At 36.2% G+C, this 12,957-nt stretch overlaps 2 protein-coding genes across 2 annotated transcripts; both read right to left on the bottom strand.

Moving 5' to 3' along the window:
* Positions 1-678: 678 nt before the first annotated feature.
* LOC110792734 (GTP-binding protein SAR1A) lies at positions 679-3,220 on the bottom strand. Its single transcript, XM_021997566.2, has 3 exons — positions 2,886-3,220; positions 2,533-2,664; positions 679-1,259 (listed from the first exon to the last, which is right to left on the bottom strand). The coding sequence occupies exons 1-3, from the start codon at positions 3,012-3,014 to the stop codon at positions 942-944; spliced, it is 579 nt and encodes a 192-aa protein (XP_021853258.1). The 5' UTR covers positions 3,015-3,220; the 3' UTR covers positions 679-941.
* Positions 3,221-5,975: 2,755 nt separating this feature from the next.
* LOC110792733 (adrenodoxin-like protein 2, mitochondrial) lies at positions 5,976-11,571 on the bottom strand. Its single transcript, XM_056827135.1, has 8 exons — positions 11,257-11,571; positions 9,077-9,163; positions 7,385-7,467; positions 6,938-7,005; positions 6,747-6,853; positions 6,554-6,603; positions 6,391-6,473; positions 5,976-6,302 (listed from the first exon to the last, which is right to left on the bottom strand). The coding sequence occupies exons 2-8, from the start codon at positions 9,132-9,134 to the stop codon at positions 6,188-6,190; spliced, it is 564 nt and encodes a 187-aa protein (XP_056683113.1). The 5' UTR covers positions 9,135-9,163; positions 11,257-11,571; the 3' UTR covers positions 5,976-6,187.
* Between the last annotated feature and the right edge of the window lie 1,386 nt (positions 11,572-12,957).

The following is a 12,957-nucleotide window of genomic DNA, read 5'->3' as shown; positions in this document are numbered from 1 at the left end:
TAATTATAGTAATATAATAATAGTAACATTTAAGTAATAATAACGATAATAATAATTATTATATATATAAGTAATAAATGTCAATTTTAATTGCAATATCAAGAATAAAAATAATTACAAAGAAATATGAATCCGATTTTTTGAACTGAACTGAATGAAGCTAAACTGAACTGAACTGAACTGAACTGAATTTAATAGAGCTGAACTGAACTTAATGGAGTTAATGAAGCTGAACTGAACTGAACTTAATGGAGCTGAACTGAACTGAACTTAATGAAACTGAACTGAACTGAACTGAACTTAATGGAGCTAAACTGAACTGAACTTAATGGAACTGCAAAAAAAAGTCCAAAAAAACAACGCCTTAACTGCTTTTGGAGTCATGGCGCCATTTCTCATCATAAGGGGGCACCATGCCACCATTGGTCTTTTAACGGTAACAGACTAACAAGACTTAACGTCCGCTTTACATTGTTAAAACCACAAGGATACCTCGTGAAAAAAATCCCTTAAAGAAGGTAACAAAATGCTCAACAACCAAAGTTGATAGTTTGGAGTTCGGATATCCCTATATGGCCCTACGAAATATATTCACCAGATCGCTAGAACACTGAACCAATCTTATATTCCAATGATCCGCTGCGAGCAAATATTTTTTGTATATACACTGTGGCACACTAAAACAAATAGGTGCTATAATCGCATACAAATGTACTTCAGCAGCAATTTTTAACTAAATAAAACTGTTACAATCACAACGTTCGTTATGCACACCCATATATGAAAAACTGGCCTATCTTAGTCAATTTGTCATAATGCCAATCAACCAGCAACTGAAAACATCCATCTAAACTACACAACACATACAGCTTAAATTCAGGTGGGAATAGCATCTAAACTTGTAACTTGTAAGGCATACAAAAAGCTAAGAAGAACCTATTTTAAATGTACTGCGAAAGCCACTTGAAGCCCTCCCCATAACCCATTTTCCTGACAATGCTGCACATGAATACCTCCATAGGCCGGACGTTGGACTCTGCCAGGTTAACCTTCCCCTTACCAGTGGTAAAGTTGGACAGACCAAGATGATAGCGCAACTCATCTTCAGAAGCTGCATAAGGTATGTCGATTTTGTTCCCTAAAATCAGGAACGGAACACTGGCCAATGCTTCATCAGAGAGGAGAGCATCCAGCTCCTTCTTGGACTCAGCGAACCTCTCCTTGTCAAAAGCATCCACCAAATAAACCACCGCATCCACCTTCAATTCCAAAACTTGCATTAGTGGGCAAAATAGCATGTATGTGACAAAGTTAAAACCTCGGAGATTTGGAATAAATGTCTGCAGATAAAATCATAAAATTCAAGCAACTCAACGAAATAGCAAGGTGCTCTACTAATAGCTCTGCATGACAATATCTGCCTTTGATGATTCAGATAGATGTTTGGTCTATTTGAAATGATGAAAAAGGCAATTTGTATTAACTTCACAGAAGAGTGGCAATACACAGACAAACATAGAAATGAGTACCAAGTAGCTCAAGGTTTTCTTCCAATAGGATGATCTATCCTTTTTGAGTGATTATGATGATACCAGTTTCTCAGCAATTGCTAGGTTAAGGCTGCATACACCTACCTTACGTAGATATCCAAGAAGTTAAAGCACACCAATAAATCACCTGATTATACACTAGAGGTCCCATAGTAACCTTAGAGATAATGGGATACCATAAACCACATAAAATTAAAAGTTAGATATGAGATTATAAGGGCTCAATTGGTGTCACACTACAGATAAGCCTCTTCCCTTTGATATAAAACAGTAACTATCTGTACACAGTGACACACATCAGGACCTTACCAGTTCCTCCTTTAAAAAAGATGTCAATGAAGGATTTCGAAGAAAATTTAACAATGAAATTATAGAATAACTCAGCACGAAAAGCTCCAAACTATGGACAGACAGCAGATTTAACCACATGGGTCACGCATATAATATATCAAAAGTACACTGGCCATAAACAGATGCATCTCCGAACAGATAACTAACTTATAGGACAGAAATTCAGGCAAAAAATCGCTTTTAAACAATCAAGTGGTTAACAAAAGACAACCCTGGGTGCCTAGGCCAAGGCAGCAACAAAATTAAAGATGTTTTTGAAATCTCATCAAACTGTAGACGCAATTACAATTAGGTTTGGACGAAAGAATGTTTGGAAAAGTTACTATTAGAACACCTTGAACACCAGAGGTGCCGTCAGCGAACTCCAAATAACTCCATTGCAACACCCCCCTCCGAATCAGATAAAAACTGGAACTCTTATCTCAGACTATGAGGGTCTGGTTAATGTTCTCAGTTTGAGCAACATGCAGTAATAAAGTAATGAAACAACTGAACCCTATAATCAATTCTTGGGCACAAATAGACAAACCACCCCAAAAATTTGATACAGAGCACGATCAATCAATCCCCAAATAGAACTATTAACACAGCAAGATACTTAAATACACAAGGAGGTAGGGAGTATATTTACTTTGGCATAGTAATCTTTCCAGACGCGACGAGCGATCTGATGTCCTCCCAAATCGAAGGCCTTGAACTTGATTTTACCAATACTGAGTTCTTCAGATGTTGGATACTGAGTTGGCTGATGTTGAACCAATCTCTGTCATCAATCAATCACCAAAAACATAAACCCCACTTAAATTCACAATTCACATAAACAAAATTATTAAAAGAATAGCTTAATTCACTCATTTAAACTAGAATTATTGCAAAAAAAATTAGGTCCAGAAACCCTGATTAAAAATGAAACCAACAAAATAAAAAGTTTCATTCCAAATTAGCGAATTCAAATTGAAAGCATAAAATTGAATAGAAATGAACCTCGTCTTTCAACATATGAAGTAAGGTGGTTTTTCCGGCATTATCGAGACCTAAGAACAAGATCTTAGCTTCTTTCTGCCATAATCCAAGTGAAGCAAGAACACCGTAGAACCAATCGACCAAAAACATCGTTTATCGCAACTCAATTAACAAAAACAAAGAATTCTAAGGTACGAGAATCGAAGCGAAGAAACGACGGAATTTCACAAGGAAAGAAAAATCCGATGTAAATTAGGGAAGAAAAGATTCTAGAGCGATGAACAAACCCTAGAGGAAGAGACAGAGAGAGATGATGAAAAAGCAAAAGACAAACAAGCCGTACTTTCTTATACTCGTATCTTCTATGTGCCACATACAGCTAAAAGCCAAAGCAGTCCATAAATTACTTCCCTTCGTAATTTCCCTTTTTTAAAAATTAAAATGAAAAAAAGAAAAGAAAAAAAAGAATTGAGCTGCAATGAGCCATTTCCATAGAAAATGGACATTATTCAAATTCCCTAACCATGTCTAAACCAAGGAAAACCACGTGAGAACAAAAAATGGCGGTTCATTGTTGAACCTAGAAAAAAGTTACTCCGTATTTTTTAACATAGATTGATGACGTCACGGTAGATTGAGAATACGTTAAAAAGAGGTGTATTTTTTCGACATCTTTAAGCATTTTTTACGGAAAGTTCGAGCTATAACGGTCTATAATCACTAGTGCTAAGACCTCTTGGTCTAATTGTATTCTTTGTTCTTTGTTTTTTTTTTTGTTTTTTGATATATGCTTAAACAAACTAAACAACAACTAAGGAAAGCACGAAAAGGAAATAGAAGTCGAAGCTGCTTTGTTTGTTAGATCATGCACATTGTACTGCCTAATCTTCGTATTTCCATCAAACTCCAGAGAACTTGGATGTTGCAAGTATCCTGATGTAGTAACATGTCAACCAATGTTTGAGAATCAGTCAAAATTGTAACACGTTGAAGAGTAGCTTCAATACTCCATCGGAGAGCACATAAACAAGCGAGTGCATCAGCTTGTAGAGCGGACTCCGCTATTCCCACTTGTCCCCCCCCCCCCCAAGATTCTATCTACAGATATTTGGTGATTTCCAAGGAACCAACCCATACCAGCAGTTTGAGTTCGTTTTTTCCACGAACCATCTACTTGAATAATTTGAACTGATCCTTCCAATTCTATACCATCTACTAATCGTGTTCTTTGACTTCTTTCTTTGTATTGTTTGGTTTTCCTTTTTTTGGGTAATTTTCATCAGGTGGTTTTAAAGAATGCACCACTTGTTTTTTTTTTCTTTTCACAAATATATTGTTTTTTTCAAAGTTTAATAAAATTCGCACTCGCTTATAGCATGATCATCCCCAAGTTTTGATACTGGAGTTGTGATGATATGACATAAAACTCATCTAGTCTAAAAACAGACAAGGAAAATTGTAGTATTGAAGTGGATGATTTAAGACAAAGTATTAAATTAAATCTTGGTTTTTCAAGACTCAACTTAAGACTCGGGGTGTGAGTTGAATTAAATAACAAATATAATATTGTACATAAATTAACAAGTCTTAAATGAATTTGAGGAGTGAATAACTAAATTTGATTGAATCTTAAAAAGTCTTAACAACAATTTAATTATTAAATATTTATGAAATGATAACATGACATTCGAAGAAAGTCTTAAAACTAGGCCCCTTGCTCTTGGTTCATGTTTGATTGCAACCAAACAGAGGGAAAATTTCAACTTCCTAGGAATTGCCTATTCGACATAGTTGTTTGGTTGACATGAAAATGATTAAATGAGAAATGAAAAGTGGCTTACACACCCTCTCCTTAGCAAACTGCAAATGCCTTAGTGCCCACCGAACAAGAGAATAGACATTTCCTAATTTCTATGTAAATCAAACAAGCATTTGAAGGAATCAATATTCACCCAAAATTACACTATCAAAGAAAAGGGTGATAGACTGATAGGTGGTCGTGAAAATTTTAGTTGAAACTGATGTGCGTAATACATGAAAAAGAGTAACTCGTGAGAAAAATTGTCGTTGATATCATTGTACACGACGGAGGCGTGATACACGGCGGCTCCCCTAACGGATTTGTCGCATATATCAAGGGGTAAAATTAAATTTTCGCTTCATGTAATGAAAAGTCAAACAAAGTGCTAAGTATCGGCAACAATGACAATAATTAATACAATAATGACAATATTTTTACAAACGATGACAGTATATATGCAACACTTTTACCTATTCATTTAAGTGGTCATTTTACTTTTTCTATTTCATTTTATTTCTTTCTTTTGGGTGATTATGACATATTTTAATATAACAACTAGTGTGTGGCTCGGGCGATGCCTCGATTGATACATTGAATAGTTAAAATTTTAGATTAGAGCTCAATATTTGCAAAAGACATGTATACCATAAAGGATACATTAAATTCGTCAACTACACAGGCACATCGCACATGCATTACGTCATTTATCATACCATCTAATTTTTCAATTAGATCATCTTTCAAATTGTATAATTAATTTTCTAGTTGAACTATCTGCTACAAATTAGTAAACACCAAATTAGATATATACAGCCATGCAAGACATTTTTTATAAGTGATGCTTATGAGACTTTATGACATCATGTTTCTTTATGTTTATCCATTTATTTATAAATTAATGTGAAAAGATAAAACACAATTGGTGGTTGGTTAAGATGGTAATGAGTGTTGTCATCCACATTTGAGGTCTGGAGTTCAAATCTCATTGTATTGATTTTTTGTTGTCCATGACATGACATACCACTTGATGAGTGAATGATGTGGCGCAAATAGAAGAGTACTACGTGGCACATAGACTTTTTTCACAACGCCTTTTAATATATTAGTATAGATGACAATACTTAAATAACCATTGACAATATATAGTAAGTTAACAACACTTTCACCCATTCATTTAAGAAGTGGGCCACCTTTTTCGGGGACGAAAATCCGTTGGGTGACAGCGGTGTATCACGCCCCGTACACGAGGAAAACTCGACTCCATATTTTCGGTACTTTTTCCAGTAGGATTTATAAGTATGCGACAAAACTGGAATAATAGCTCTATAGTTGTATGCTAACTGCAAGCCTAATGTTACATAAAGAATAATCAAACATTATTGGTAATCCGTATTATACCTCAATTGAATAATTATTCTGTGAATATAGACTACTCCGTAGGTAAATAACATGATTGGTAATCCGTCCAACTAAATCTGTTGTAATACCTCTGTATCAGGGTCATCAAAACATGTAAATCCATCTAATGTGGTTTCGGTTTGTACCCGTCAACTGCAAAGTTTCTGGTGGCTCCAGGCAGAGCAAAACGAATCCCATCTATTTCAGGCTTTGCTTCGATTTGGCAACCCAGACGAGACCTAAACAAGTGATCATTGAGATTTGAGATATAGAACCAGAAGAGGCAACTTAAAAACTAAATAAACAAAGTAGAGTAGATAAACTCACGTTCCCGTAAGTCCAAAGGCAAGGTCTAGCATGTCATTTTCTTCGTCAGTTGGGTCTGGCAGTCTGTTGTAGTAATCCACATCCTGTAATACGAAACAAATCAAAATTTGAAGGCAATCGGAGCAAATGAGGTAACAGTAAGGATTAAGGAAGATATTTTTACCGCCACTATAAGGTGACATGTGGAACATGCACAAGATCCTTCACATGCTCCTGTAAAAAAAATGATGTTTAGTACTAACAAAGTTTGAGAGAACATACAGCAGAACACGGGAGTACTTGATAAATACGAACAACCAGGAAAGTTAAAAGAAAAACTACACTGAGAAAACAAGCAGGCATTTCCAAATGCTTACCTTCTAGTTCAATGTCATTTGAAAGAGCAGCTTCCAACATGTTAGTCCCAACGGGAACCTTAGAGTGTTTCTGTGTTCCATCCGTTTCAACAAAGGTTACATTTATTCTGTAGTGTTACAAGAACATCAAACAATAGAGTAAAAGAATGCAACTGCAGAGGCTGGTAAATGTATACGATGAGGATGCTTACGTTTGCTCCTCTTCATTTCCATCCTCGCAAGAATCAGTAGCAGAAGTGGTAAAACGATATCGATGTGTCTGCCAAAAGAGCATATGTATATGAGCAGATATGACATTACAAACAATATTACAATACTACAGACTACATCTATAATCATAGTAGGAGACTGCAGACAGGTATGAGCAGATATGATATTAGAAGTTTTTTTACTATATTACGTGACTGCAGTGAACTACGAAAATCTCCCCAGCTTAATCTTAGGATTTCATTACCAGAAAAGTTTTTCACATAAACCCAACAGAATCTCTACCATAAAAATAAATAATAATAATAATAATAAAAACCAGCCTTTGCTATAGGTAAAGGAAAGAGTACATTATTTTTCAGCTATTTGATAATCACACATGTCTGTGCTGGTACTACATTTAGTAATTACAAATTACGGATATCAGATACCTGGGGAGGAAGCTGAAGAGGAGATTTTATCCGGCAAGAAGAAACATGCATATATGGAGTCCTTGGCACGAGAGCATACTTCCCTAACAGAATAAAGAACTTGGTATCAAAAGTTAGATTAAAAAAACTATACATTATTTCATCTTGATAGGAAACCCATGGGTTTTTAATGAAAACTTGTCATAAACACTAACGAAAAAATGTTTTCATGATTGCTTATTGTGAAATCAAACAAATATTTCTATGCGATAATACTTTATTCTTTGAATCACCAGAGCATTCTCTTTCCTATTTCTGCTACAGCTCATACAATATATTCCGCAAAACGACAAAAAAATTGACTACTAAGAACATTTCATGATAGCTACAAGAATTGCAGGCGTTTTAAGATGCAACCATCCAAGCCCTAGAAAAGTGCAGCAAGCACCAGCTACCAGGAGTTATGTACTGCGTCGGGTTTAGGGGAAACTGGAAAGGGCACTTTAGGCAGTGCAATAGTTAGCTTGGGGAAGGGATCAGTGAGTATGTTGAGGACTTGAGTGAAAGGATCAAGGAAGTCAGTAGGCTATACATATAGAGATGATAAGCTAGAAGAAAAATAAGCAGAAATTGGATTGACGTTTTATTTTACTTTGTTAGCTTTGTTTAGGGAGTGAGTGACCAGCCACTCAAAGGCCTGGGGTTGAATGCTCTATTTGGTGATTTAATTGCAGCGAATACGACTGACTATTGTTCTAATGTTCTTCCATAATTTTCTTATTGATCTTATTTTCTTTTCTATACTATTAAAAGTTACCACAAGAAACCTTCTCAGCTTTACCTTGCCACACACAACTCTAAGATGCACCGATACGGCGATACAGTGCTGCCAAATCATTGTTTCTCTTTGTCTATACAATATTTTCTTCTCACGTCTAACTGAAGTTTCTGCTATTTTGGTTTGCATTATGAGTCTTATGACCATCAAATTGATGATGATTTTATTGTTAAATCTTTCCCAGATTACCCAAAAACAAAATACAGGGGGAAACCATTATTTTGGTTGTATATACAATTATTTTACAGCCCAACTAGCTGAGGCTATTCCCAATCTCACAGCTCTCAGTATCACATTTCAGTCTGATGCATGCCTGAGCAATTGACAATTAACTTGCCGAAGTTTTTATCATAGAAGTATGGTTAAGAAACAGTTCCCCACATCGTATCAATCTACACTTTCCATAGCTGTAAATATGTGTAACAACTTCTAAATTAATGCTCTCAATCTCTACTAAAGACTACTAACAACTTGTTGAAGCAAAATTCTAATCCATGGCACAAAATAGCCTCCATTCTTCAAGTAACCCCCCCCCCCCCCCCCCCCCCCCCCCCCAAAAAAAAAAAACAGTTAAAATTTCCTAAAGCCCCTAAAAATATTTCATTATCCTATCAGACCTCCTATTGAATTTTTTTATCTCAAAAGGTAGATTTTATTCTAAAGGAACTGTATAGAAACATGAGTACGTACAACTCCAGCATTGAAGAATAAGGCAGAAAGAAAAGCCTCATATTACATCTTAGGAATCTAGACACAGAAAAGTTCAATCTAGCTATACCAAACATGAGATAGATGCAAAGAATTAACAAAGTGCAACCAGTCGACCATTATTAGAAATATGGATAGCATGGAAATTTGGGTAATAAAAAAAATACCTTGAGTCAATCTCCTGATAGCATGAGCTCCCAGACCAGAAAATCTAGAAACCCACATATCTTGATGAGTTTTTTAATGCTAACAATCTGGAAGGGGGAGAAACAAAATTGATACAGTTAAGCAACATATTGATACCATCTAAAGTTTAAACAGCAGATAACTCATTAAGATAGAAAATATAGTAAAGTTAGGCAAATAACAATCAAGCATATACTTGCCAGGCAACTACAAATGAGAAAAGGATACATATGACAGAAACTGTTGGGCAGTTGGCACCAACTAAATCTAAATTCTTTTTTTTACAAAAAAAGGAGAAATAAGGAACACACACCCAGTCCATATGTTAATTAGAGAACTACAATAACGAATACAACAAACTCAAATAGTTCTAGATCGCCTGTTAGCTAGAGGTTCCAAAATTTTACCAAGCACATTACACGATAAACTAAAACCTCAAGTTCCTACAAAAAAAGTTCATCATTATCATTATCATTACCCCATTGCCTCAAAGAGGCTCCCGCAAGAAGCGGGATAAGGGGGGGGTCGGGTGTACGCAACCTTACCCCTGCAATTGCAGAGAGGTTGTTTTCAATTGACCTAAAAGCGATAACGGGACGACAACGGGAAGACCATCTTCTACTTCATGGAAAGGAAACGAAGAGGTTTTAAGAGCCATTTTAATTTAGTCCATTACATCCCACAGCCAAAAGAACAAATGAATCTTTGGCTCCATCGGAAATGGACATTCCTACAAAAAGAAGTCCCCATTGATAAATCAACCCAACAGTTAAACATTGATATTTACTTAAACTACCAACTCAACCAAGACCTAATATGCCTAGTCAAGTTTAAATCTGAAATACCCTAATGCAAAAAAACTCAGAATTTTGTGGTAGCTGGGCCTGGAGTTGCGGCAGGTCTAGCAGTAATGTTCAAGGTCTACAAGTTCTTGGCTGCTTAATTTGACTATAAAGAAGGAGAAAGAGAGGAGTACATATTCAGGTGGTGTATGTTTCTAGGTGAGGTGTGTGATTCTACCATGTAACTTACTGGCCTCTCCAGTTGCGTTCTTTTACACTATTTTCTACTCTGCTTGTGACTCTACAGAAGCAATGTAACCGTTGTTGAAACGAAAGGAACAGATAATGAAGTATTAAGATGCCAATATACATGTTAAGGGCTTCTCAGTGGAGTCGTCATCGTCTTAGTTCAACTCTTGGTCCTCTATATCATATGTAGGCGTGACTGTCCAAATAAATTTTGTCGTAATCAACAAGCTATCACAATATGACCCTAAGTCCAAAACAACAACATCGATCCCAATAGGACAGAATTGGCTGCGTGAGTCAATGATTTTATCTCCAACAGTTGTAAACAAAGATCCTCCTTTCCTCTATATCATGTCATATATGCCCCTGCAGACCCAATTACTTCATTTTATTCTTACCTCCCTCCATCCATGACATCTTTGGCCTCCCTCGACTTCTTCTAAAATCCCAATAATCCCATTCCAAAACAGAAAAATATACACCAATGCAATTCTAAAAGGGAAACACCTCCATCACATTCTTGCTCTTGCACCTTTCATGCTAAAATATACTCCACACAGTTGGTGGTGGTTGCTATACTACACACACGAATACAGGCACAGGAAAACAGCAAGAATAAACTAGAGGTCAGTCCTATGGCAAAGCCCCTGATGAGCAAAGAAGGCAAAGCGCTTTTAGAACCACCACAAGAGGACAGTTACAGTAATTAACAGAAAAAACCCTGATGAGCAAAGAACCCATCAATAGATAGCATCGTTGCAAATAGCAATTCGTTAATCATCATTGCAAAATGTTCAGATTGTACAAAAATTAGCACATTGATTAAAGCATTCACATTCTTCCAACTAATGTATTTCAGATTCTACAACTGGAGAACTAACTAAACAAGTACATAAGATCAGCAAATCAATACAGCGGTGCCAAAATTAACCAACAAAGCACATAAATTCAAAATGAAGCATTGGCTATGTCAAAATCATAGAATTAATTACTGATAAAATTAGTGCCAGATTATATGAAATTTTAAATTAGGGAAATATCTAATTGCACCAATCATCAATTAGGGGCAACAATTGAAAGTAATTGAAGTAAATAATTTTCAGAAATGAGAAGTTAATTGAAGGAAGTACCTGAGAAATTGGAGTGTAGAGGAATAGAGAACTGATGGCTGAATTTGAGTAGAGATGAATTTGGAAATGTCAACAGGAGTTTTACGCCGCCATTGTTAGCCGATGTGCAAATTGTGCACTGTTATGGACGGCTATGAGGCTGACTGAATTCGTCGAAGAGAGAAGGTGAAGCTTCAAAGTCTCTCAATGGGCCACAACTCCAAATTTTTATGGCTCGGTATATCAGATGTTCGGCTAGTTGTTTTTTCTGGTTATGTTGTAAGCAAGAGGATAGCCATGAGCCTTGGCAGTAAGGATGGCAATGAAATGGGAATCCATTAATCAGATCTACCCGCAATTATAAACGGATGGATACCCAAACTAAACGGATGAGATGCGGATGATGGGTAAAGCGGGTGACGGATCGGGTCGGATATGGATAAGGATCGCTCCATCCGTTAATCATTCATCCACCTGTTTAAATTTTTTTCTCTCCAAAGTTTTAATAAAAATGTTAAATATTTAAGAAAATAATTTAATTTCTTGTTGCAATTTTTTTTTTCAAACCAATTGTTCTTATTTTTATAACTTTTATTATACAAAATAATTTTTATTGATAAAAATAAATATATATTGATGTTGATTTAAAAAAAAATTAATATAAAACATTCATCCGTTAGTCACCCGATCCACCCGCTTCATCCGCGGATGATGGATGGGTGGATATGGATGACGGGTTAAGCGAGTGGAGCGGATTGATAAACGGATGGATACGGGTGAAGTTTCATCCGACCCGAATCCGATCCGTTGTCATCCCTACTTGACAGTGGCTACAACTTAAGCACATGTCTAATTAAATTTCAATTATTATGTTGTGACTCATTTGTGGTCGTGTGGGTCATGGTTCGACAAATACCAATAATTTGTTGTGACGTGTCTTCCTCATGCAGCATTTGTGTTGTGTTGGCTCAGCCCTATCCCATCTTTATATACGCAAAGAAGATAATTTGTTGGTCAGTGTTAGTGATGTTTCATCATACTTAATATTTTCAATTTGGAATTAGGTACATAATTTATATGTGCAACTCATTAAGATGCATATATTTATTTATCTCTTAGTAAATCATTGTCGCAAATGATCATGTACTATTCCAGTTTGGCCAATTAACCATGCATGGTATAGACTATTGACTGAAAGGTGCATGCCATACACACACCATTGTATTTTGTATTGTTAGTTATTACGGAGTACTCCGTATGTGTTAGTATTGTGATTTTGTAGTGGCAAATCATTTACTTATGACAAGTGGGAAAACCAAACATTCAAAGGTCTAAAAAGATTAATGACTTGTTAAAATGAAATGGAATTAACGGTTAGGATAATAGAATTGTGAAATTCTCCTTGATTAGTATACAAAAATACTATGAGAATAGCCATTGCTGGTCCAGTGGCACGCGTGGAGAAATGCATCACCTGGGAAAGACCCCCTCCTGGGTGGTACGTCCTTAATACTGATGGGGCAGCTAGAGGAGCCCCTGGACCGGCTGGAGGAGGTGCTGTGATTCGAGATAGCAATGGGTACTTCACATCAGCCATATCCATGAAGTTTGGGCACTGTAATGCCTTTCGTGCCGAGGCCATTGCCCTTATTAGAGGGCTCGAGCTAGCCAAAAATCTACAAATAAGCAATTTGTTGATCCAACTTGATAGTCTAACTTGTG

Source organism: Spinacia oleracea, chromosome 4 (genome assembly GCF_020520425.1).
Source record: "Spinacia oleracea cultivar Varoflay chromosome 4, BTI_SOV_V1, whole genome shotgun sequence".
In the NCBI taxonomy this organism is placed as follows: domain Eukaryota; kingdom Viridiplantae; phylum Streptophyta; class Magnoliopsida; order Caryophyllales; family Amaranthaceae; genus Spinacia; species Spinacia oleracea.
Note: the sequence above shows the minus strand (reverse complement) of the source record. Positions and strands in the feature narration are given on the sequence as shown.

What these genes read in the sequence shown, in the direction of transcription:
- LOC110792734 (XM_021997566.2), bottom strand. Translation starts at nt 3,014, where the DNA reads ATGTTTTTGGTCGATTGGTTCTACGGTGTTCTTGCTTCACTTGGATTA. An exon ending in TTCATATGTTGAAAGACGAG is followed by an intron (nt 2,665 to 2,885) that starts GTTCATTTCTAT and finishes GATTGATGACAG; the next exon opens with AGATTGGTTCAACATCAGCC. An exon ending in GGAAAGATTACTATGCCAAA is followed by an intron (nt 1,260 to 2,532) that starts GTAAATATACTC and finishes TTGGAATTGAAG; the next exon opens with GTGGATGCGGTGGTTTATTT.
- LOC110792733 (XM_056827135.1), bottom strand. Translation starts at nt 9,134, where the DNA reads ATGTGGGTTTCTAGATTTTCTGGTCTGGGAGCTCATGCTATCAGGAGA. An exon ending in TATCAGGAGATTGACTCAAG is followed by an intron (nt 7,468 to 9,076) that starts GTATTTTTTTTA and finishes TTATTCTGTTAG; the next exon opens with GGAAGTATGCTCTCGTGCCA. An exon ending in CTCTTCAGCTTCCTCCCCAG is followed by an intron (nt 7,006 to 7,384) that starts GTATCTGATATC and finishes CTCTTTTGGCAG; the next exon opens with ACACATCGATATCGTTTTAC.